The 25278-nt window shown below is 33.7% G+C and overlaps 1 protein-coding gene across 1 annotated transcript; it reads left to right on the top strand.

Moving 5' to 3' along the window:
• Window positions 1-1973: 1973 nt before the first annotated feature.
• Window positions 1974-24088, top strand: LOC128214252 (UDP-sugar transporter sqv-7-like). Its single transcript, XM_052920628.1, has 11 exons — window positions 1974-2111; window positions 5281-5314; window positions 9505-9591; window positions 11988-12055; window positions 13285-13356; window positions 14125-14193; window positions 14855-14957; window positions 16280-16372; window positions 17423-17569; window positions 18099-18181; window positions 20947-24088. Exons 1-11 carry the CDS (start codon window positions 1993-1995, stop codon window positions 21038-21040), a joined length of 969 nt encoding a protein of 322 aa, XP_052776588.1. The 5' UTR covers window positions 1974-1992; the 3' UTR covers window positions 21041-24088.
• Window positions 24089-25278: the final 1190 nt, after the last annotated feature.

The following is a 25278-nucleotide window of genomic DNA, read 5'->3' as shown; positions in this document are numbered from 1 at the left end:
TGTTACAATGTTACTATTGCAAACTGTATATTGACTAGTTCACAGTCTAAAACTCTGAAAGACGTATCACCTTATAAATGCTTGTTTTTGCATTATGTTGATATGAAATATTCTTCACATTAAATACATGTTACATGTTTTACATGTTTGTTCGTAAATTGAATAAGCTTAACAATTTAACAATTCATATTTAGCTGATCTCATTAGCAACTAAATATTGTGCTCTGTTTTTGTTTGCTCTATAATAATGTAAAGCAATTTGTTTGTCAGGAACATATTTCCTCTTTTATTATTTCTATTTTTAATTTGGCAATTACAAATATTTTAATATTACTAATTAAATCATTATGGGAACTTAAACCATTCTTCCATATCAACATCAAACCACTTTAATTAAAGTGAGACGTATCACAAATACTATTTTCTTTTTAAATTGTTTTCAATGTAGATGTTTAACACCGCACAACCTTCACTTGTATTTCGTTTCGACAAGTGCGGGTATTAGTGCCTAACTCATCTAATATTATTTCTACAGTTATCCTTCTTACGATAAACGAGTACTCTTTTTCCTATATTTCCTTTGCATAAAGTTTAATATTATATAAATGTTCTTACTTTTTTGTCACCAAATACTAGTATGATTGTGTTTGAGAGTGTGTAATAATGTTATAATTTGTTCATGGCATGTATGTGATATTGTATATAATTTATGATATGTCTATGACTGTTTATTATGTGTAACACTTGTACTATTTATATAATTTGTATTATTTATATAATTAATCACTGTAATGGTGGAAATAAAGAGAATATATATATATATTATCTCCTCGTATAAAACAGAATTTGCATCATTCAACACCTTGCCGATTCAGATCTAAATTTAAATTTAAACCCTTATTTTTAATATAAAATGTTAAAAAAATATGTAAGAACGTATTTTGTTATAACTGTTAAATATCAATTGATCAATAAAGATTTCATAGAAAATTTGTCTTTGAACAATGCGTTCTTTGTGTGTGTTGTGGGTGTGAAAAGACATGTGAATGAATACGTGTCTTTAATTTGTTAATGTTTTTACAGCTGATTAAAGAAGATTTGAGTAATATAAACAACGTCTCACAACAACGTCTCAAAAACGTATATAACACTTTCCAGATATGGCTTTGTATGTGACATCAAGATTTCCCATAACTAATGTTAGAATAAAATGCATATGATGCCAAAATTATATCAAAGCTGCTGTATAAGACTCACATTGGCTAGTGTCATAGTTGCATCGGTACATTATAAATCATTCACATGTGTGACATGGTATTATCCAAAATTGAAAGATTTATATTAGCTTTATTAGTGTTTTTTAACTTATAGTAAATGATAAAATCTGATGTACTGCTTAGTTGAAGTTTATTTTTTCAGGTTATTAAAGTATCACTAAATCAAAGATAATACATGATTAAATTAAAAGCTACATGGCCACAAATTCATATTTTGTTTATTTAAATGATTAGACATGGTAAACTGCTTTTCCATATTCCTTTACGTTTCAACCATCAATTTATTAAAATGACTAACAATCTTATAGGAACCTTCGCTGAATGGGCAAGGCCGGAGTGCTTGTAAATACTGTAAATGATGTGTGGTGACAGTAAATGCTGCATGCCTTTATGTAAACCGTCTCCAGGGCGTAGTGGTTCAGGCGTCTGACTACGGAGCGGGAGGTCGTGGGTTCGATCCCGGCATGATACATTAATACGTCTTTTCTTTGTGCAAATCAGGTTGGTGTGTATAATACAAAATAATCATAAACAAGATTTAGAAGTGTAGTATTGGTAAACACGACAAGCGTACATGTTGCTTTTTTCTTATAAAGATACATGAAATGAAAATAGTAGTCTGTAGCCTGTCATCCTTTCGGTTGTGGGAATTTGTAAACGATTTACCAAAAACATTACTTTCATTTACACCGGAAGTACTAGAGCAAATGTCAGAATGCAAGAAGATAGTGAAAAGAAGATCACGCTTCTGGCAAGGGTTGCCGCTGCGGCGTTCTATGGATTTACATCATTTTTCATCATTGTTGCGAACAAAGTGATTCTCACATCTTACAAGTAAACACCTTTGATTCTTCTTTGTCAAAACTAGGTAAATTGTTCAAAGACAGTGAGCAGGACTCGTTTCGAATCTATGCAAACAAAAACATCGACACCAAAAATTCTACTCAAACGTAAAATTATCAAATGAGCCATTATAAAGTTTATTTCTTTCATTTCCTTCATACTATCTTGTTTCTATTAAAAAATATCATTATAAGCATAAAATAAGTGAAGAGAATGATGGCTAAATTGTATATGACGATGACAGAAATGATACACTTGTATAGAATTTAATTGAGATGTCAATGTTTTTGTTTGTATAGAAATAAAAAAAAACATTGACGCAAATTCTATACATATGTAAATTTTCTGTTAAATGGAAGTCTTGTTTGTATAGTCTGGAATGACTACCATTACAAGCCTTGCGGAACTACCAGCCTCCTCGGTTACTCCAAGGGTTTTACAAAATATCACGGACATTTGCTGAGTATGTAGCCCGCTTTCCTAGTCTAAAGTAATAGACGTGCTATACGGGATTCTTCCAAACCCTAACATCTAAACGGTAATGTGCAAAAAACGGGGGGGGTATTAAAAATATTGAAATTGTTTTAAGTGAAGTATTTTATGGTTGAAATTGATCATAAAGAGTTATATTCATATTTTATTTTGCACTAAACAAGCATTTAATGCATTAAAACAAGTTGTTTACCTTTCCATTAAAACGAAAGTTGACTGACACAGACAACAATTATGCTTAGGGGAACAACTCGATACAATCGTAATAACTCGGCCTCCTCCGACAAAGCTTCGAGATAGACCTCGTTATACAATCATAACAACTTGGCCAAAGCCGAAATGTTCCGAGCGATTTAAAACTGTGCCCTGATGTCTTGCATGTGCCCTTCATGTATATATCGTTATGTTTTGACAGAATGAAATGAAGAAAAGCCGTCAAACTCATAATTATAAGTTGGATATTTATTTTTTTTGTACGAAACTAATATAAAATAACATTATCTGGTAATATTTCTTGTTTTATGATATTTTATAGACACTATATGCTTTAACCCGGAATCCTGATCGGAACAACTACCCACTTTTGATACTAAACAATTTGTACGTGAAGGATTTGCCATATCAAAAATCTTAAAAAAAATCTGTCAACGTACAATTATTTGGACTACCAGCTTTCCTCACTAAAATCGCCAGGGTTTCTAGTTTTCCGCGGAGAGTTTTATTGCTGGTAGATATTGCTGATACTTATAAATTAAACACGATTAGATAGTAGGAGATTCTGATTTTATTTTTTTTGAGGTTTTGCTGTGTTTACACCTCCAAGAATTGCGGCGATGGTAATTCTTTGGTCCACTGATTGGCCTTGGAGGATGAGAGAGTGAAAAATGAGGAGGAATCCGTATAGGATAAAATGAGCATTCCCTGTATGCGATGCTGAAAATCCAACAAGTAAAATGAAAGTGGTAGTTTCATGAGGAGTGTACTGTATTCATGTTTCCTCAGACAGAAATACATGGAATTCACATTTGTATGGACAGATCTCAATAGGCATTTAGTTAATTATATATATACTCACTTTTGTATAGAATTGTGATGTCAATGTTTTCGTTTGACTATAATCTTCACTTGAGACATCAATCTTTAGAAGAAAAACATTTTCATACATGATGTACACATGGACTTTGGTTAAGATATCACTGTTGTAAAGTTTTTATTTTCTTATATTATAGATTAAATCAATCAAATTATTCTCGTTAACATTTACAATTTCACTTTCTATGCCTGAAATGAAAGTAATAATTCTTTGCAGCAAATGATTCACTTAATTATAAAAATTTTTGTATGTAAGTGATGAGTATCATTTGTATATATGTGAACACCAACCCTGGTGCAGGGGGGGGGGAGTCTTTTTGTTTTTACCCTATAAATAAACTATTGACAAAGGTCCAGGAATTCCCTAATCATGCATGTTTACATACAAATGTAATTTTAATGATGCACTGTTTTGTGTAATGACGTCATTTTAACGTCGCGCAATGATATGCTTATGATGTGCCCTCAGCAGAGTGGAATACGGACTACCTTATTTTGTGCTATGTATTGCTTTGGATTCATGATGGGTAAAGATCAATATAATTAGCTTGTGGGGTTCTATTTAAAAATAAGGATCTGCCTCTTTTGATGAAATAATTTTCAGATGATTTTATGTATGATTTAAGCATTGTGAATTACTTACCAAGAGCTCAATAGAGGATTTATATATTATAATATAACAGGGCTTTTTCTGCCCATTTTGGGAAAAAGACCCTAGACATTTTGGGAAATTTTGCGTCGTGAAAATGCGGAAATTGGGAAATTTTACAGTGAAAAGAAAAAGCTGTCTAGTCTCCTGTGAATTAGGAAATGATTTAATATAAGCTTATTTTCCCTTTAAAAGACCCACAATGGCTGAAATATCAATCCTTGGAGTGTAAATATCTATTGCAATAAATCATGACAGAAAATATTTCATATCTCTTAATGTGATGAAAATCAATGATTTCTGAGTTCAATTACCAAAAAAACTTCACATCACATAATTTCTTAGGATGTTGAAAACGAACCAGTACAGGTAAAAAGATTTTTTTTGGGGGGCGATTGGGATTTTTTTCTGAAGATTGGGAAAAATATCTGATATTTTGCTTTGGGAATGGGTCCGATAGTCGGACCCGTGGATACTATATAAAGCCCTGTATAAGCAGACATTTATGTTAGCAATTCATCTTGAACCTAGTGCCTTAATGACAAGTGAAGTATTGATCAGTAGAACTTGTTTAAAAACACTGTAGGCATAAAAACATGATTGGCTACATTCTCTCAACTTTTGCATAAACCACCATTTTGTATGTTTTTGTATAATTTAGTTTTGCTGTGATTTGAATTAGTCAAACAGCTGTTTATCTGGAGCTCTGATCTACTAATTCAGAAATGCTTTAATCTTCACAGTAGCATCAATATTCTGATATTTGTTTCATCTTTCTGTCACTATGCATTTAAAAATGACCTCCAAAAGTATTTTCTACTTGTTGGTTGCTTACACATTCACTGTGATTCCCTGCAATTTATAATTCCAAGCACACCAGGCTGAATGTTTAGATTATGTGTTTAAATGAGTTCTTGCTTATTTCAGATTCCCTTCATTTCAATTTTTGGGATTAGCTCAAGTAAGTATTTGTTGATTTGTATATATTATTTTCAAATTAATCTTTAGAGATATGCAGATGTTTTCAACTTTATGTTATTCAGTTAACAGGGGATTTCTTGTTGGCATTATTTATGGATCAGGTATTTGTGTTTTGAAAAATATTTCACTACAAAAGTTCTATTATAAAATTGACATTTCAATAGTTAAACACCCAATCACAATAATTATGTCTTCATAAAAGCCTGACTTTTAAGAAGATTTTGCTCATGTCACGTTAATAATTACTTTTTATCCCCCGCCGAATCGAAGATTTCGGGAGGGGGATATTGTTTTGGCGTTGTCCCTCCGTCATTCCTTTCGTCTGTCCGTCCGGTACCATATCTTGGTAGGCATTGATCAGAAAATGTTCAAACTTGGTCAGAATGTTTCCCTTGATAATATCTCGACCATTTTTAAAAGTGGGTCAAAAACTAGGTCAAATCTTAGAAAAATCTTTGGAACATACTTGAGGCATTATATATGGTCAAATATTCATGAAACTTTATCAGAGTGTTTTCCTTGATGAAGTCATGGTCATTAATAAAACTGGGTCACATATGATCGAAAATTTGGTCACTAGGTCAAATCTTAAAAAAATCTTATCCAGAACCATATCATGGTAATGATTGGTCAAGTTATGTTCAAAATTGGTCATGATGTACTCCTTGAAGAAATATGGACCACTTAAAAAGTGGGTCACATGGGGTCAAAAACTAGGTCAGTAGGTCAAATCTTAGAAAAATCTTTGGAACATACTAGAGGCATTATACATGGTCAAATATTCATGAAACTTAATCAGAATGTTTTCCTTGATGAAGTCTTGGTCGTGAATAAAACTGGGTCAACTATGATAAAAAATAAGGTCACCAGATCAAGTCTTAGAAAAATCTTGTCCGAAACCATATCATGGTAATGATTGGTCAAGTTATGTTCAAAATTGGTCATGATGTAAACCTTGATGAAATATGGACCACTTAAAAAAGTGGGTCACATGGGGTCAAAAACTAGGTCAGTTGGTCAAATCTCAGAAAAATCTTTGGAACATACTAGAGGCATTATACATGGTCAAATATTCATTAAAATTAATCAGAATGTTTTCCTTGATGAAATCTTGGACTTATTTAAAACTGGGTCACATATGATTGAAAAATAGGTCACAAGGTCAACTCTGAGATTTTATTTGTCCGGAATGGAAATGATTGGTTGGATTATGTTCAACTTGGTCATGATGTACCCCTTGATGAAATATGGACTGCTTGTAAAAGTGGGGCATATGGGATCAAAAATTAGGTCACTAGGTCAAATTTTAGAAAAATCTTTAAAACTCATTAGAGGCAATATGTACGGTCTTATATTCATGAAACTTTATCAGAATGTTTTCCTTGATGAACTTTTGAACATGTTTTAAACTGGGTCACATGTGATAAGAAATTAGGTCACTAGGTCAAATCTTTCAAAAATCTTGTCTGAAACTATTTTATGGTGGTGATTGGTCTGATTAAGTTCAAACATGGTCAGAATGTTGTCTTACATGTAGGTTAAATTTCGACAGTGTTTTAAAAATATGTAATATGGGTCAAAACTAGGTCACTAGGTTATATCTTACAGAAATCTTGGGAACACTGTAGAGGCAATACATCTGCTCTAATTTCCATGAAACTTAATCAGAATGCCTCGATGAAATCTAGTTTGGAACTAGTAGGTCATGTGGGGTCAAAAATGAGGTCACTGAGTCAAATCTTTAAAAAACCTTGTGGACACTCTAGAGGCTATATTTTTGCATATATCTGGACCAATCTTCAAGAAACTTGATCAGAATGTTTGCCTTGATGAAATCTTAGATTAGTTTGGAACTGGGTTAACATGGAGTCATAAACTAGGTTTCTTGGTCAATTCTAAATGTTACATTATATACAATATTTTCTTTTATTTCAAACAGTTGCAATCAAACTCAAACTCATATATGTATAATATATATCATCAACAATTGATTTCCATTCCTTGACTTAGCCCAATCAGGCGGGGAATATCAATTCAACGAATTTGCTTGTTATACTTAAATTATCAATATCTTAATAGTGTTCATAATCTGTGTCATCATATTATCATGCTCTTCTTATGTACGTAAATAAAATGTAACCGCCAGAAGTAAAGGCGATGAACTTGAATGTTTGTGCTTATAAACTATTGAATTGAATTGAATTGAATTGTTAAATGCTCTTTTTGTATTGCCAATTAAAGTGTGGCAAATAATAAGGAGTGTTACCAAAAGATATCAAAAGCTGTTAAAAACTCTTCAGTAAATGTTGATATTTGCTCAAATATTGTCTTTGAAGGCCACAATTTCATTTGCATTTACAACGTTGAAAATCACTTAATTATGACTTTGTTTGTGCATGATTGGTTGATTGACATTATCACATGATGTTATCAATGTATTGTAAAGAGGTTTAAATATCTACCACTTTTGAAAAAACTCTGGTGCCAAAGCTCCGTAGGCCTTGTGGTTAATACATCAGTTTTCTAATATTTTCTTGACCTAGCTGGAATGTGTTGGTACGTTACTAAAACCCAAACTCAGCGTGAGCTATTGTGATAGGGTGATTGTCCGTCCGTTGTCAAAATCCTTCAAACAATTTCTCCTCAACCACCGGGACAATTTCAACCAAATTTCACAGGAATGTTCCTTTATCCTCTTTTAGATTCCTTCAATAAAAGTGGTTCCATGCCAAACTCTGGTTGCTGTGGCAACTGAAATAAAAAAAATCTTTGAAAATTTTCTAAACAGAATCAGCCAGCCAGATTTCCGAGAAGGATATTTTCTGTGAAAATATCCTTTGGTTACCCTGTATCAGATTTCTTTACACCATGTAGAATTCTGAAATGCATGGCCTCTAGGGGCGGGGATATTTTTCGCTATATGTTGCTATGGAGAAAATTTTCTCCTAAGAAACTATTGGCCTGATTTTAAAATTAATTCACAGAAATGTTCATGAAGTAACCTTGTCTCAAAGTCCTTCACCCCATATTGATTTGTTACAAACATGGCCACAGAGGGGTGGGGCCTTTTTCACTAAATTTTATATATGGAAAACTTTGAAAGTCTGCTGGCCTAATTTAAAAATAATTTCACAGAAATGTTCCTTTAAAACATGACCACCGGGTCTTTTTTCACCATATTTCTAATTGAAAAACTTTTCTTCAGGAATAATTGGCCCAATTTCAAAATGATTTCACAGAAATGTTCCTAAGGTGACCCTTTGTCAAAGTTCTTTACCCCATGTTGATTCTTAAAAAAACATGGTTTCCAGTGGCAGGGCTAGTTACCAATATATGTCAATATGGAAAGTTTTGAAAATCTTTTTTAATAACAATTGACTTAAAACAACTTCTGACATATAAATGTTCCATATATATTAGCCTTTTATTAAAATTATGATTTAATATTTTTTATAATTATTTTATTGTTTTACAAAAAAATAAAAATATCAACTTCAAAAGATTATTTACAGTAATAATGCGCTCTTTTTTGACAAGTAATATTACTCAAACCTAAATATTATAAGAGTTATGGCCCTTTATAACTTTTTAAACAAATTCACATTTTCATGTTTTTGAACGCCCATTTAAAAAAAAACATGTGGCATTAGTATAATGTGAGTGATTTTTTTGTGCAATTTTCTGCCTTCTAAAGACTATTTCTCCTTGCGAAAAAATGTTTTTTCCTAAACTAGTAACGTAGATAATGTAAATGAATAAAAAACAATGAATTTCTTGAAATATAAACAAAATCTTGACAAAACTTACTCTATCACAGCATAACGTATGGATAAAAAAGTTAGAACATGTATATTTACCATTATATTAGCTATTTTAGCCTGATTTTGTATTTTTCCTTAAGTTAACTTTTTTTCCTAAGTTGCAAGGCACAGGCGGTAAAAATAATTTTTTAAAAATCACTGAATGTCAGATCAATAACTTGAGGTGCCTTTGTCACAATCAGGCGAGCGATATAGGGCCGTCTTTAATGTTTTACGTGTAATGCACTTATTGATTCTTGTCTGCACGTAATCTCCAGAACATGACATTTTCTCAAGAAACCAATCTCTTGTTATTTCTTGTTTATAATTAATTGTTCATCATTGACCATGTTTTTTTGCTTCCTTTCAGATGGTAACAGGAGTTGTGGCACTTTTCACTGCAAAACAGCTGTCACTTATTAAATATCCAGATTTTGCACCAGATATATTTCAACGGGTACGAAGTTTTTGTCTTTTTTTCACTTCTTCAAACAAGCCAATCAGTCTCAGTGCTGAGGAGATCGTGCTGTACTTAACGTCAAATATCAACCATTAAAACAATATTGATTACATCTCATGGTTAACCAGCAGGTGCGCTTGATTTATGACAGTGACATAATCAAATATCATGCAGGCCACATGGGCACTGCTTATGTCATTTTAAGAAAATGTTTTCAAAAAAAATATTGTTGTCACCATAAATTCGCCAAATTTGAAAAGTATTCGCTACTTTTGCGATTTTGTCGCAAATGGTGACAATGGCGTTCGCCAGCGGGAACCCTGGGTTTTATCTGGCACCATTATAAATATGATGTAAGAAATTTACATACAACTTTTTATGTATACAAATATGAAGACAGCAAAAATGCATTTTGCGAAATCAGTTAACTGGAAGTTGTTTCATCAATTAATTGGGATGTGATGAGGCAGACATCATAATATTGTGGCCTCTCTATATATCTCAATGGTGAAATGTTAAGCCTGTAGCAGTAACAAATGTGTAAAAGAATAATACCTCTCTGGGCTTGATAATTTATCAATCAGGATAGGCAGTTCATGTAAAACTTAAAATACAAGAATGTTTGTATATTAAGGCCAGAAGAGCTTATGCGATGGTAATGTGTACGTAGTATGTGCATCCGTGCGTCCGTGTGTTCGTGCGTCTGTAAACAATTGTTTGTAAACACGATACAGTCTTCAGTTTTGATTGTATCTCGATGAAACTTGTACAATATCTAGATATCCATTAGAGCTCGGTTCCTTTTGAAAACCAGTCAGATCCACCCATGCATGCCTAGATTATGGCCCTTGATAGTATTAAAAATGCTATTGTGTAAACACTAGCTTGTGAACATGATACAGTCTTCAGTTTTGATTGTATCTCGATGAACCTTGTACGTATTTAGATATCCATTAGGGCTCGGTTCCTTTTGAAAACCAGCCAGATCCGACCATGCATGCCTAGATTATGGGCCTTGAAAGTATTAAAAAATCAGTTTGTCTGTAAACAATTGCTTGTGAACATGATACAGTCTTCAGTTTTGATTGTATCTCGATGAAACTTGTACGTATTTAGATATCCATTAGAGCTCGGTTCCTTTCGAAAACCAGCCAGATCCGACCATGCATGCCTAGATTATGGGCCTTGAAAGTATTAAAAAATCAGTTTGTCTGTAAACAATTGCTTGTAAACATGATACAGTCTTCAGTTTTGATTGTATCTAGATGAAACTTGTACAGTATTTAAATATCCATAAGAACTTGTTTCCTTTTGAAAACCAGCCAGATCTGCTCATGCATGCCTGGATTATGGGTCTTGAAAGTATAAAAAATGCTATTTTAAGCTAAGTCTATTTTTAGCCAAGTCTACATGAGCGAAGTCTTTTTTTAGCCAAGTTAACATGTAAAGTCACAATTGCTTGTGAAGGTTTGTTCAAATTATGCCCCTGGGGTCATTACTGCCCCCCCTCCCCACGGAGATTTTCCCGAAAGGGACCAGTGTGGCAAATGCAAACGGCGGAGGCCCAGGGAAGAGTTCTCTTCTCTATGTAAGGGATGGACTCCCGCCCCTCCCCGCCCCTTAAATTGGGAAATGTTAAAAACCTTTTTGTCTGAAACCACTATGCAAAGCCTTGCTATTTTGAACAAGGCTTTATTTAGTGCTCCACTACCATGGTTGTTCAAATTATGCCCCTTGGGTCAAAACTGGCACTGCCCTGGATGTCACAATTTTCCTAGAGACTTATTTAAGAAATATTTTCAAAATCTTCTTGTTTCAAACCACAAGGCCCATACCAATGATATTTGTTGTGGAGCATCATATGATGCAATTGAAAACATTTGAAATAATGCCCCTTGGACGAAAGCTGGCCCCACCCCTTTTGACTTACTTATTAATTTTTAAAGCTACAGTAATGAAATTTTGACCATGTGAACAGTTTTGCAAACAAGCATTAATGTTGTCCTCGGATGTCCTTGACTTTGACCTTTGACCGACTTTTTATTTTTAAAGCTACAGAAATGAAATTTTGACGATGAGTACCGTTTTGAAAGCAAATATTTTTTACCCTCAGATTACCTTCACTTGGCAAATATTAACAGAGTTCATGCAACTAATCTGCTTACAACACTTTCTGTCCTCAGATGTTGAACGTGCAGCGTTTTCAGCTAACCCAAACACTAAAAGTGAACTATATATTTGTTGCCTATTACTCAACATACATGCTCTGGATTGAAAATGACCACAAGAGCCATGCCAGTAGAGCATAGGTCCTTTTGGGCCTCTTGTTAGTAAGTGTTAAAAGAAAAAAATGTATTCATATTCTGTCTATTAATGTGTCACCTTGTCATCAGATATGGCCGCTGCCTGTGGTTTTTGTTGGCAATCTGCTGTGTGGCCTGGGAGGAACAAAGAAAATCAGGTGAGATTGAAGCCATTGTCAACAGTACAGCAGGTTTCTTGTGTTTGGTTAAAGCCTATTTGTACACCAAAGGGGGTTTCTTGGGGTGGGGTAAAGTCAGTATCCACATCACAGGGGACTTCTTGGGGTGGGGTGAAGTCAGTATCCACATCACAGGGGACTTCTTGGGTTGGGATGAAGTCAGTGTCCACACCACAGGGGATTCCTTGCGATGGAGTCAAGACAGTGTCCACACATCAGGGGATTTCTTGGGGTGGGATAAAGTCAGTTACCACACCATTGGGGATTTTGTGGTGTAGGAGTGAAGTCAGTGTCCACACCACAGTGGATTTCTTAGGGTCAGTTAAGTCAGTGTCCACACCAGAGGGGATTTCTTAGGGTCGGGTTAAGTCAGTGTCCACACCACAGGGGATTTCTTTGGGTGGGGTAAAGTCAGTGTCAGCACCACAGGGGATTTCTTAGGTTGGGGTTAAGTCAGTGTCCACCACAGGGGATTTCTTTGGGTGGGGTTAAGTCAGTGTCCATACCACAGGGGATTTCTTAGGGTTGGGTGAATTGAGTGTCCACACCACAGGGTATTTCTTTGGGTGGGGTTAAGTCAGTGTTCACACCACAGGGGATTTCTTAGGGTCAGGTTAAGTCAGTGTCCACACCACAAGTGATTTCTTTGGGTGGGATGAAGTCAGTGTCCACACCACAGGGGATTTCTTAGGATGGGGTGAAGTGAGTGTCCACACCACCTGGGTGTTTGGGGTGGGATGCATCCATACCACATAGGGTTTTTTGGGGTGGGTTTAAGTCAGTGTTCACACTGGGGGGATTTCTTAGGGTGGGGTGAAGTCAGTGTCCGCTCCAAAGGGGATTTCTTGGGGTGGGGTGAAGTTCGTGTTTACACCATTTGGGGTTTTTTTAGGGGTGGGGTGAAGCAGACCACAGAGGGGTTCTTGGAGTGTGTCGAGGGGGCTCTATATTTTCCTAGGGTAATTAATGTGTTAAATCCTAACGTAGGAAAAAATTGTAGCTTAAACCCTGTTTGGAAAATGAAAGTTATAGAGATTTAGTTTTAGAAATTATGGATAACATTTAATGTTAAGGAATGAATGTATTCATTGGTGCAATAGAAAAGCTGCTGTATTGTTTAATCATTGTATTTGCAAAAATCTAACATTATTTGATTTTAATATAAGTATGTTTAGAATATATTAATGAACTATATGTTTGTATTTCAGTTTACCCATGTTTACAGTATTACGGAGGTTTTCCATACTTTTCACAATGATCGCAGAATTTTGGATTTTAGGGTAAGTACTAATATTATAAATAACATAAGGTTGATCTTTCAATGCTAGGTAAGCACTCTGGTACAATGTACCAAGAAATTATCAAGCAAGGTTGTTTTTTTTGTGCTGATAAGTATTCATTTAAGAATATATCCAGTATTATTTCATGTATTTTAAAAATATTGTGTGTAGTAAAAAGTAAAACCTGAAATTTGATCATACAATGTTGGAACCTCCTCAAATCATAAGTACAATGTTACTGTAAAGTTTTTAATATACATCTAGCTTGCAGAATCTGTTAGTTTTGAAAGTTATTTTTGTGTAATTTTAATTACGAATTTGAAACTAACTATGGTACAATATCATTAAAAATACCGCTTTGTTGGTATTGGTATGGTATCGTTTTGAAGGCAGTGGTATACAACCTTTTCAAGGCATAGGAATGTACTCTGTGCGGCTTTACTGAATTATTCTTATGTAAATGAAAATATATTCTCCATTTAATAGAGCAATATTTTTTAAACAAAAAGAAACATGTATATATACTCTACACTTCAAGGTTTTGGCCGAAAGTGTATATACTCAACAAAAAAATCACTGTTACCTGAACGAAAAAAAACAGCATCACAGTATGTATAGTTTTTAATAAATCATCTTTGCTAAAAATTTACACTAAGGCAACAATCGTGTTGCCTCTTCTGTGCTGTTTGTGCACTGCTGTTTTAATTTGATATTTTTCTTTTGTTGATTAAACAATATGTATCTATGGGAAGTGTTGATATATTTCAGTATAAAGGCAAGCAAGGCCATCCAGCTGAGTGTGTATCTGATGATAGCAGGTGCTCTCGTTGCCGGGGTGTATGTTCTCCTTTCCTTCTTTAAACTTTGTCATGGTAAAAGCACCAGGAATGGATATTAGTCTGAATCCTTGATTTGCCTTGTGCTGAACAGGAAATAATATCATGATTGGTTTATACTAATTTATTTAAGCTTGATTGTGTCGAAAGCTGATAGCTTATAAGATCACTCTCAAACCTGTTTCCTTGGCAGAAACCAGTACTGTGTCCTTTTTAAGAGGCCATGAGAAGGTACCCCTGGTGGGGATCTAACCCATAATCTCTTGGGTGAGAGGCGAACACCTATAACACTGGACCACTCTTACCCTCTTATATCATGATTAGTAACTGAATTGGGAATTGCAAGTGATGTCACATAACAGATACATCGCAACATGTACAATCATCAACACTGAAATTCATTAGTTTTGCTTTAGATAAAATGGCCAGCTCATAGTGAAAACTGTAATTACTGCATTGATGAATTCAATTCTTCCATACGCCTCCATAATTACGAACACCATCTAAAATATCTACCGTCATGTAGACATTGTAAATCTTGTCAATAACTGTGGTGCCATATGGAAGCTTGATCAATGTTATCTTTATATATTAATATTAATTTGAGTTACCGGTATAAGTTTCTCATATTCCTTTGAAGATTATGTAATCTGCTGTTGCAGGTTTGATCTTTCGTTTGACACAGTGGGGTATGTGTTAATCTTCATCAACAATGTGTGCACTGCTGCCAATATGGTATACACCAAAAAGAAACTGGATGCTAAGGTACCACCATCTGTTGTCAGGAATTGTGCCTGTTCTTAATTCCTTTTGTTAACATTCTTATGTAAATAAGACTGTTATTCATAGATCTATCTACTGCTTTGATGATATAAATATTAATGTTTGTGTACAATTTGGCTTGCTTTTCTGATAAGTTATTTTCATTCTGAAGTTCTTTTTAAGGAATTTTAAATCCATTTTGAGCATATCATAAAAAAAATCACCGTAAGGTAAATAAATTCAGCCCATCAAGACTGAAATACTTACTTACTCTATAAGGTTAAGAAAACAAAATCCTCCATAAATACAAGATGTAGAGCTTAGAAATTTGGCGAGTAGCATGTGTCATGATTCTCTGTAAAATTAAATTGAAATTATGCTCCTGGGGTCTCACTTGTTTTACATAGACATACGTATGGAAAATGTTTAAGAACATTTCTTTTGAAAAACTGCAGTGCTCAGAGCTGAGATTATAAGTATCTATCATGTGTTTCCGGTACGGATAGAAAAATCCGACCCGAGGGCACGCGCGTAAGCAGGTCACGAGGCTTGCCGAGTTACCGGTTATGCAATGTGCCCTAGGGTTGGATTTTTCGATCCGGACCAGAAAAACATGATTGATATTTTTTCTTGCATACCTAAAATAATGAATTTATGAAAAAAATTGACGTAGAAAACGCACTTTTGTACATTTCACCAAAAAGCGCGTGCGACGTTGTTTCCTGACGTCATAAAGCGCAGTAATTTTAAATCCCTATTGACGTCAAATAGTTCCTTTAAAAATCAATTTTAATTAAAAGTATTGTACTTCTTATATTTTTGATTCTGCTTTATTGAAATTGCATAATATTCTTTTCATAAACCATACAATAAAAGAAATAATAAGTGGCGTGTTGTTGCGCGTGACTCATCTTACATGGGGGGTGTAAGATGAGTTTTTCCAGCACCGGTCAAATGACTGGAAACACATGCCTGGTATGCAAGAAAAGTCTAGTGGTCCATTACAAATTTTCCTTAAATCACCTTATTTACATAGCATTAAGCAAGCATAAACCATCCTTAGGATCCTTTGACCTTCATAGCAACCACATACATGTATAATGTACTTTATAATTTGGCAACATTACCTGTCTTCTTGTCAAAGAGTTTTTTGTTGCATTTCCTCATATATAACACCCCTTAACCAGGAGGCATATTTATAAAAAAATAACCTTATACATGCAAGTATAAGAGGCAAAACTGAGCATTATCTTATTGTTTTGTTTCAGCAAGTGGTTTAATGCGCTACATATAAATAAGGTGATGATGTTGTTTGTGTATTTCAGGATCTGGGGAAGTATGGTCTGCTGTTCTACAACTCTGTCTTCATGATCATCCCAGTGTTCTGTTTCACTCTCTACATGGGAGACATGGAAAAGGTAATCTGTTGTATTTGCCCATCTGTATTTCAAGGTGTATCAGGGCTGCCACTGTTAACCTTGAAAAGGCTGGGAAATTTCATCCTTTTCAAGGTCAGTAAATTGTCAGGGAATATTGTAAACCATGTTGAATGTAAGTCTGGGAATTTCATTTGCTGTTAATTTAGACAACCTTTAATATGTCATAGCCTTGGTGCCAACAGAGATAGTCTTGAATTTTCATTGTCTTGTTGTTGCCACCAAAGAGACAACCTTGAATTTGTCATTATCTTGGTGTTGTCTCCAAAAGAGACCACCTTGAATTTGTCATACCACAGTAGTTTTGATGTTGTCTCCAAAAGAGATGACCTTGAATTTGTCATAGTCTTGGTGTTGCTCCAAAAAAGATGACCTTGAATTCGTCATACAGAAGTCTTGTTGTTGCTGAAAAAGAGATTTCCTTTAATTTGTCATAGCCTTGGAGTTGCCTCCAAAAGAGACAACCTTGAATTTATCATACCGTAGTCTTGTTGTTGCTGCCAAAAGAGACGACCTTGAATTTGTCATGAGATGACCTTGAATTTGTCATAGCTTTGATGTTGCCTCCAAAAGAGACTAACTTGAATTTTTGTTCATAGTCTTGGTGTTGCCTCCAAAAGAGACTAACTTGAATTTTTGTTCATTCATAGTCTTGGTGTTGCCTCCAAAAGAGACTAACTTGATTTTTTGTTCATAGTCTTGTTGTTGTTGCCAACAGAGACAATCTTGATTTTTTCATATTCTTGGTTTTGCTGCGATCAGAGACGACCTCAATTTTTGGCACAGACTTGGTAGCATACATGTTTGACTGACAACAATATTCTTAAGCAGCCTTGCATTACTGGCCGCAAAATATAAACCAGACATGGATCAGTGGCAACATATTTTATTCTAAATTTTCCTTGAAATGAATGTATTAATCTGAATATATAGTATATACAGTACATGCTCCTCGTTTTTACTGAGCCTTAGTAAAGAATATGATAATTAACAATGTATCCAACCATTTGCATCTCACTGGTCCTATTGCAGGCGTACTATTATGAGCACTGGGGAAACCCGTTATTCCTGGTACAGTTCCTTCTGTCCTGTGTACTGGGATTTGTTCTCAACTACTCTATAGTACTTTGTACACAAGTCAACTCAGCTCTCACCACAACCATCATAGGTGTTCTCAAGGTGAGTCACATTGATATACAAGCGTAAAGTATACTCTGGATTGATTTATTTTGCACCGTCTTATTTTTTACTAAATTTTTCATTTCGACCATTTTCATGAGGTTTAAAATTTGTTACACCATCAGTGAAGTAATATTTCCCTTAGTAGGATATTGTACTAGTACATGTTATTAGTAATAGTTAGAATTAAATAATGACATAATGTCTGTTTAGTTGTAAAAGTGCAATTCTTAATGAGGAAGCACATAATTAACTGATGGCTGATTTCATTGGATGGAATAGTGTGTTGTCCCTTTTCACAAACGTCCACACTCTTGTAATCTTTCATCAAATTTTACAATATCTTTAATTCCTACGATTCCCAGTTGCATTAGTTGTAACCACTGATGTACTGAATCCCTCATGGGGTGTTTTAAGGCAAAGATCAATTGTATACAGTACCGTAATGATTTTAGGGCAGAATTTGGCAAACCTTTCAACTTTTCTTCAACTAATTATATGGTAATGTTTTATTTTCTGCTATTTTCAGAATCTCATTGTCACATATATAGGAATGGTACTTGGCGGTGATTATAAATTCAGCTGGCTAAACTTTATAGGTCTGAATGTAAGGTAAGAAATGATAGCCATTGTTTAACTCGTACAGAAGATGTGAACCTGTCAGTTTCGGAGAGCTATGCTACATCTTGTAGTCACATCTTGGAGTAAGCACCTTTAAGTCATTATCTCAGCAAATGTATTGCATTGAAACTTGAGACATGTGTCCCCAACCATAAACCTACTGAATAAATGAAGTAAGGTAACTCTATTTTGCATATAATGCAAATTATAGCCCTTTATTATCAACTGTGAAATTCTGGTTAAGGTTTTGCGTGCAAGCACACATAGGTTAATATCTCAGCAACTAGTTATACAATGGTATTCAATTGTTAAACCTACTTAATTAATCTATTTAGATGATTCTATTTTGCATATAATGCAAATTTTGGGCCATTATTATTATTGCTAAGGGCTTTGCATGTTACCACTATTAAGTTAATATATCAGCAAATACATGATGTATTGCATTGATACATTATACAACGATACTCAACCAACATTCTTAATAAAGAAATAAGATAACTCTTTATTTGCATTTAATGCAAAAAAATGGCCTGTTTTAATTCATCTTAGAAGTTATGATTAAGAGTATTATATGAAAATGTACAAAGGTTGATTTCTCTGACAGCAACAATGTGATGTATTCCATCTAGACTTTATACATGTATTCCCAACTATCCAATCTACTGAATTAATTAAGTTAGATAACTAGATATATTAAAATTATGCTAGGCCAGAGTTTTTATATCTTTAGATTTACGGGAGCGCCGTACCTAAATATTGCAAAACCCAAATAAAAATAAAATTCATTTTCGTAGTTTTATTTTTATTTTTTCCGACGAACGTTGCTCCAATGTTAAGAAGAAAATAAAATTAGTGTTCTATAACCCATATCCCAGAACCAACTGGTGTACCAATTGTCATTAATTATAGGTCTTTTTACTGCACAAACCACGTCAACCAGTCGGAAATACGCGGGTAAACAGAACAGGTACCCGTTACCATAACAACGTCCTGTCAAAAGTGAAAGTAGTTTTTGTCATACCCCTTATTTCTCGCAATTTCTGCAGCTATATAGAAATGTTTTACAACAAAAACGTTCCGATGTTTATGTTTCATTAGTTAAATCAAACCATGGAGAACTTAAAGCGTGTTTATTGTGATTTTTTTTTATAAATTCAGTATGTTGTTCGCGTTTCGTGGAATGATTGCGAAACTTCCGGTCAAAATAAGGAGACAGAAATTCTTGGGTTGTTTTGTCTATTAAAAGTCGTTGGCGCACGTCGTATATTAACAAGGATGAATTGGATTACAGTGCAAAAATGTATAGCTTATGACAAACACAAACTGCAAAATGATATCGTGTTCATCATAGTCAAAATGGATATTTTTTTCTGAATTTGACTCTGGGGAGCATTGAACACACTACTTCACGATCACATATTTGAAGAGAAAAACACAAGGTATCGTGATATTCGTAGTTGTTAATTAGTTTAATAATTATTTAGAATTTAAATCGTTATAGAGTACTGAAAATGATGTAATAATAACATAGTGTGTGTTTCCGATAAAACAAAAAATCTGAACATAAAATATCTGGCAGTCAGTGCAAGAAGTCAAACTTATCCGTTGCTTATTGCCAACGGGCATAGCTGGAATTAGAAGGATATTTTTCAGGACTGATTCTAAAATCAGTTCTTAGACCTGGTTTTTTGAAACATATAACACTTGTCAAATTTATCTTAATGCTCCCGAATTTTCTTTGGTGAAGTACATAAATGTAGATTTTGACTGTCTGTGTATCCGTAAGCCCTGTCAAACTTTGAAGTGAAGAGGAATTTCCATCAGGGCGTCAACTTTTTGTGGTTATTTTTTCTATATCAAAACCACATCACGGTAAATTGTCACGGTACTATTTCGTTAAAAACACATTTGACCTCCTTATTATACCGTGTCTGAAACTTTGTTCAATGTTTGATTACTTCACAATGGAAAGGATATGCTTATACTGTGGGCAAAAGGTTAGAAATGGCCATTTAAACTTCTTTATTACACTGACATGTTTCATAAAATCCATGGGTTGATAATATATGCACCTCATATGCATATATGCATTCGAACAAATATATACAATTAATTTCAATGAGCGCTTGAACTCCACAGTGTTGAGGTCAATATTTTCAGTCATTAAAAGGATCTTATAATTATGCTTTTGAAACTTTATGGTGATCTATCACCCTTTTTTCAGCCTATGAAATAGCTGACACAAGTAAGGTGTGTTTTGTCTTCATGATATAAGAAGATTTTAAAAATAAAAAAAATCGGAGAAAAATCCGTTTTATTTTTATTTATTTTTCCTTCGGGACATTTTATGCATTTTATTTTTATTTTTATTTCCTCCTCCTTACCCAACTTTTTGAACAATCTCCCGTAAATCTAAAGATAAAAAAAACTCTGGCCCTAGTTTATTATGAAACTTATGTAGGTTATTATTTGACTTTGAAATTCTTGTAAAGGATTTGCATGTTATCTAGCTTTACAGTGATCCATGCATGTTTGCAATCCTTTAACTTAAAAATGGCCTTATAGTAGTGCACCTTCTCTGTGACAGCTCCTGTTATGAATATATTGTGTAGATTCAGTTCAGAAATAAATTTTACTTAAAATTTAAGTTAAAAAGAGAGTGTGTTTATTAGTAAAACTTGCTTTTACAATTTTGCTTTTTAAAACTGATTTACCTGCTTATACCTGCTCAATGCCATGTTTGTCTTCTCCAGTGTGATCGGCAGTGTGATATATACATACCTGACATTCAAGAGGCCAGCCAAGCCAGTGGTGCTAGAAATAGTCAAGCCAGCGGAACAAGTCTGATTATGCTTCCATATCATTATTTTAATCAATGTGTTGTTGTTGTTGTTTTATACTACCCATATTTTGACAATCATATTCCATTGTTTCATTTTTATGTATATGGGATTTGTATTATAGTGGGAAATTTTATTTTTGAATTGAAAATGATATTGTTTCTTTCATTCTTTAAGATGAAGTATGGAGATTGCAAATAACAACTTTAAGATCTAATTTTAGAATCAATTGCTATAACTTCATTTTTATCAAAACTGAATATTTCACTTTTGAACCAGTTAATTATGTTTAAAAGAATAATTAAAAAAAAAATTAAAAAAAATAAATAGAGATTTTTATTATATATACTCATGACTAACCAATTATTAGGGAAATTTAAATGATATCTTTGAAAAGTTTTCTTAAAGCAAATGCTCAAGCCTTACTTTTGTACAGAACATTACAAACAAAATGCTTTATATGTAAAATTTACATAAAAATTGCAAAATTAAGATACGCAAATATTAAGAGTAAAAGTATTTGGCATAATAAAATTGTTTTTGTTAGCATTCAAACTCTAAGTTTGCAAATACTATGTGGATGTTAAATGTGAAATTTTCATTCAATTATAACAATAATGCTGACAATTTTTCAAGATGTTCCTAGTTAGATTAAGTATGATAGAATGTAATAATTACAGTTAATATTTCTGCTTCAAATGTCATATCAAAGTAATGGGAAAAAACAAGTAATTTTTAAACACTACTCGAAAACGTAAGTCCCATCTTTGGATTCCCATGATCGGTAATAGGTTATGAATGGATAGTAAAGGAATGGGACACATGGATAATAGGGATATCTATCTGCAGCTTATTGTATAAAACTTGGATAAGTTTGCAATGCCACCTTTAACTAGTTTGCACATTTAAGTGATTTCACTGGATGATAGTAGTAGTTATTTCATAATTATTGATCAAGCAATAAACATTTAGGCTAACTTTGACCAAAGAGTAAACCAGTTTTATGCAATAGACTTTTGTGTAAACCAATTGAACTGTTTTACATTTTCTATTATTTTATCTGGGTTAAATGAAAGGCATTAGTCAAACAGTGCTGTCATTTTTCAAAAACTATCACCTTGACTAAATATCTTGAAATATGCACTGACACCTTTTACACAATCATGTAACCATAGGCAGCTCCACACACAAATGTAATATGACTTACTTTAAACAGTCAGTATTGTTATACTCCCACTTCACTTTGGGAACTATGTCATGCCTGTCCGTCCGTCCACTCCATCTATTCTGTCCATCTTGCTTCAAGGTCAGGGCCAATGGGCCTCAGAACTTGGAAATCTTACTGATTATTAGTGGATCATGTCCAGTCCATCACTCTAATTTTGGTGGGATTTCGAAATACTTTTGCCTCCATAAGATCGCTTGTGAACGATGATTGTAACTCAATATATAGAAATAGAAGGCATAACAACAGCCTTCCACTTACCCCTTGAGCTGATAATATGGGGGGCACCACTCCCAGGTCTTAAGCTTCAGTGTCAGTAGTCACTGCATGCCTCAGAACTCGATGACTTTGATATATAAACCTTACTGGTGATAGAAATTCATTTCTGGTCCATCACTTTGTCATTTAGAGCGGATTCGGAAATAGTTTTGCATAAGTGACCACCATGAGATGATTATGTGTCACAAGTCACTTCCAGGCCCCTAGCTACAACTTCAAGGTCACTGCTTACCCATAAACAATGTCAGTTCTTCTATATAAGTCTGATATAAGATTGCATACATTTAAATTAACAGTATATCAATGGGTCCAAATGGTGTTTACCACGGACTGATGTAGAACACATGCCAATTCTCGATATTCATGACAAGCAAGTTGTTTGAACTATGTGCCCTTGAACATCACTTGACCACTTTGGCTAAATAAGATGAGATTGATTTTGTCGCAATTGAGAATATTTTCCTTCATATTATCTGTAAACATATATTATAATTTATATTTCTATAATGTTCTGAGTCAAACAATAACATCCTATGTCAACGTGGCTGGCGGGGGTAGACATCACATCTGTGATAGCTCTTATGCCATAATGGCCAAAATAAAAGTCAGAAAAATGCTTGGGTGTACGGTTACAGTATTTTGGAAATTATTTCATTTACAGTATATAATGTATTATATACATGGCATTTCAGCAATGAGGCACCCTATTTTCAATGTTTTAAAATTATCCAACTTTTACCCATGATGATGGCATTACATGTATCTTCTCTTAAGATGTATTGCCCTTGACTTGTGTAGGTGATTTTAGATTATGTTCCTTGGATATCATTTGTGAATCAATTCTTGTATTATGCTTCTACCATGTTTCTTCTATGCATACTATGCTTGTAGATATTTGTATAATCAGGGATATTATACACCGTTTACGATAGCTTTAGTTTCTGATAATAGTACAGGAGCAGTGTTCAGTGTTAAATAGTGATTGATGTATGTTCCAATTTAGCATGTTAACCTGTCATGTACATGCCTTAGTAAGAACCTTACCATGTTTGAGGTAAGTTGTTTCATTGGGTATTATGTATAGTTTAGTGATTGTTAAATATATATTTATCAATTTAAACATGGTAAATTCCTACAGTTACCACTTTATTTGGATAAATTCATTTTAACAAACACTTACCAGTTTATTGTTCAAGTAAGTTTTTTTAAATTAACCAATATACCTGATTAAAATCAATAATGCATGACTGTTAATATACCAAAAGAAATGTATGGTGACTTTGAATGATACTGCAATCCCCTTGGACAAAATATAATTTAGAATGTTTGCATATATGTAAAATTAGCAGTAATTAGGATATTCATATTTCAAAGTTCTCATTGCCAAATAAAATATAAAATTATACTCAATAAAAATTACTCTTTTTTTAAATATTATTTACCATATGCTTATCCAAGCATGTTTTATTGTATATTTTTTATAAATACTAAGCTTTTAAATTAGTTTTGTCTGTGATATCTTGTATCACTTTTATCACAAATAAAAATAAATAAAAAATCTGCCTTATAATTTCTTCTATATTTCTGGTTACAGTAATCTGATTATACCTTCTTTTAACTGAATAATGTTTCTTTTAAAAAAATGATTAAATCAAGTGCAAGACTTTTTTCAGTTCCTAAGATACTGGTTTGATCTGTGAAAACTTCTTGTTAGACACTAATGTTCCGATTTTGAAAAAAAACTTCACAGAATTGTTCTTCACGTGGCCGTCTAGCAAAAAGGTTCATGCTGTCATGATTTATAAAAAAAATACAGCGACCATGTTTGGGGTTGGTTTTCCCTTCATGGCTATAGTGAAAACTTAGAAAATTTTCTTACAAACTGTTCACTCGATTTGGAAATAATGCTGCAAGAACTTTCTTTGGTTGACCTTTGACTTCCAAAGTTGTTTGTATGACCTTGAACTGGCAAAACAGACAGCTGCCATCAGCTGGGACAAGTAGTCCAAGTAGTAAAGAGGCTTACATTAATTAACTTGAAAGTCTCCATTATCTCCTTAAAATATACATTTGGGAGTGATAGTACATGGAAAGTCACATGCCTCACTTTCAGTAGGTTATGGTTCAAATGTTACCACACACACATCAGCGCCATAGCCGCATAGAGGCACACAGAGGCAGCTGCTTTGGTTAAAATTTGCTGAGGAAACATAACAAAAAAAATAAGAAGAATAAAATGAAATGAAAAATAATAAAATCAACTTCTGGATTTGAGAAACGACTGCAATATAATACATGTACATATAATTTTGCAAAGATCTGTAGCATCACATACTGAGGTAATTTGAAGCATTTAGCACTGCCTTGGTTGAAATTTGCAGAGCAAACAAAACAATATAAATAACAAAACAATATAAATGAGAAAAATAAAATACAATAAAAAAAATCAACTTCTGGATTTAGCATTGCCAGGACTCCGTACAATTGATCAAGCCCTACGGCAGTGCTTTTTGCTCGCACACTGATGGCACATACATAATGGGACTACATAATGTTGAAATGTTGAAATGATTCCAAGATATATTGATGCAGTTGACTGCTAGAGTGATATTTGCAGTTTGTTGTACTGATTCAATAAATGCATTGTTAAGCACAGTCTTTTTCTATAAAATAAGCAAAAACAGACATGTTTTTATGGCCATAATTGGAGAAAAAACTCATTACAAGGAGGTCCTCTCAGA

The sequence above is a fragment of the Mya arenaria genome, chromosome 13 (assembly GCF_026914265.1).
Source record: "Mya arenaria isolate MELC-2E11 chromosome 13, ASM2691426v1".
Taxonomy (NCBI): Eukaryota; Metazoa; Mollusca; class Bivalvia; order Myida; family Myidae; genus Mya; species Mya arenaria.
This window is presented reverse-complemented; position numbering and strand designations above follow the sequence as displayed.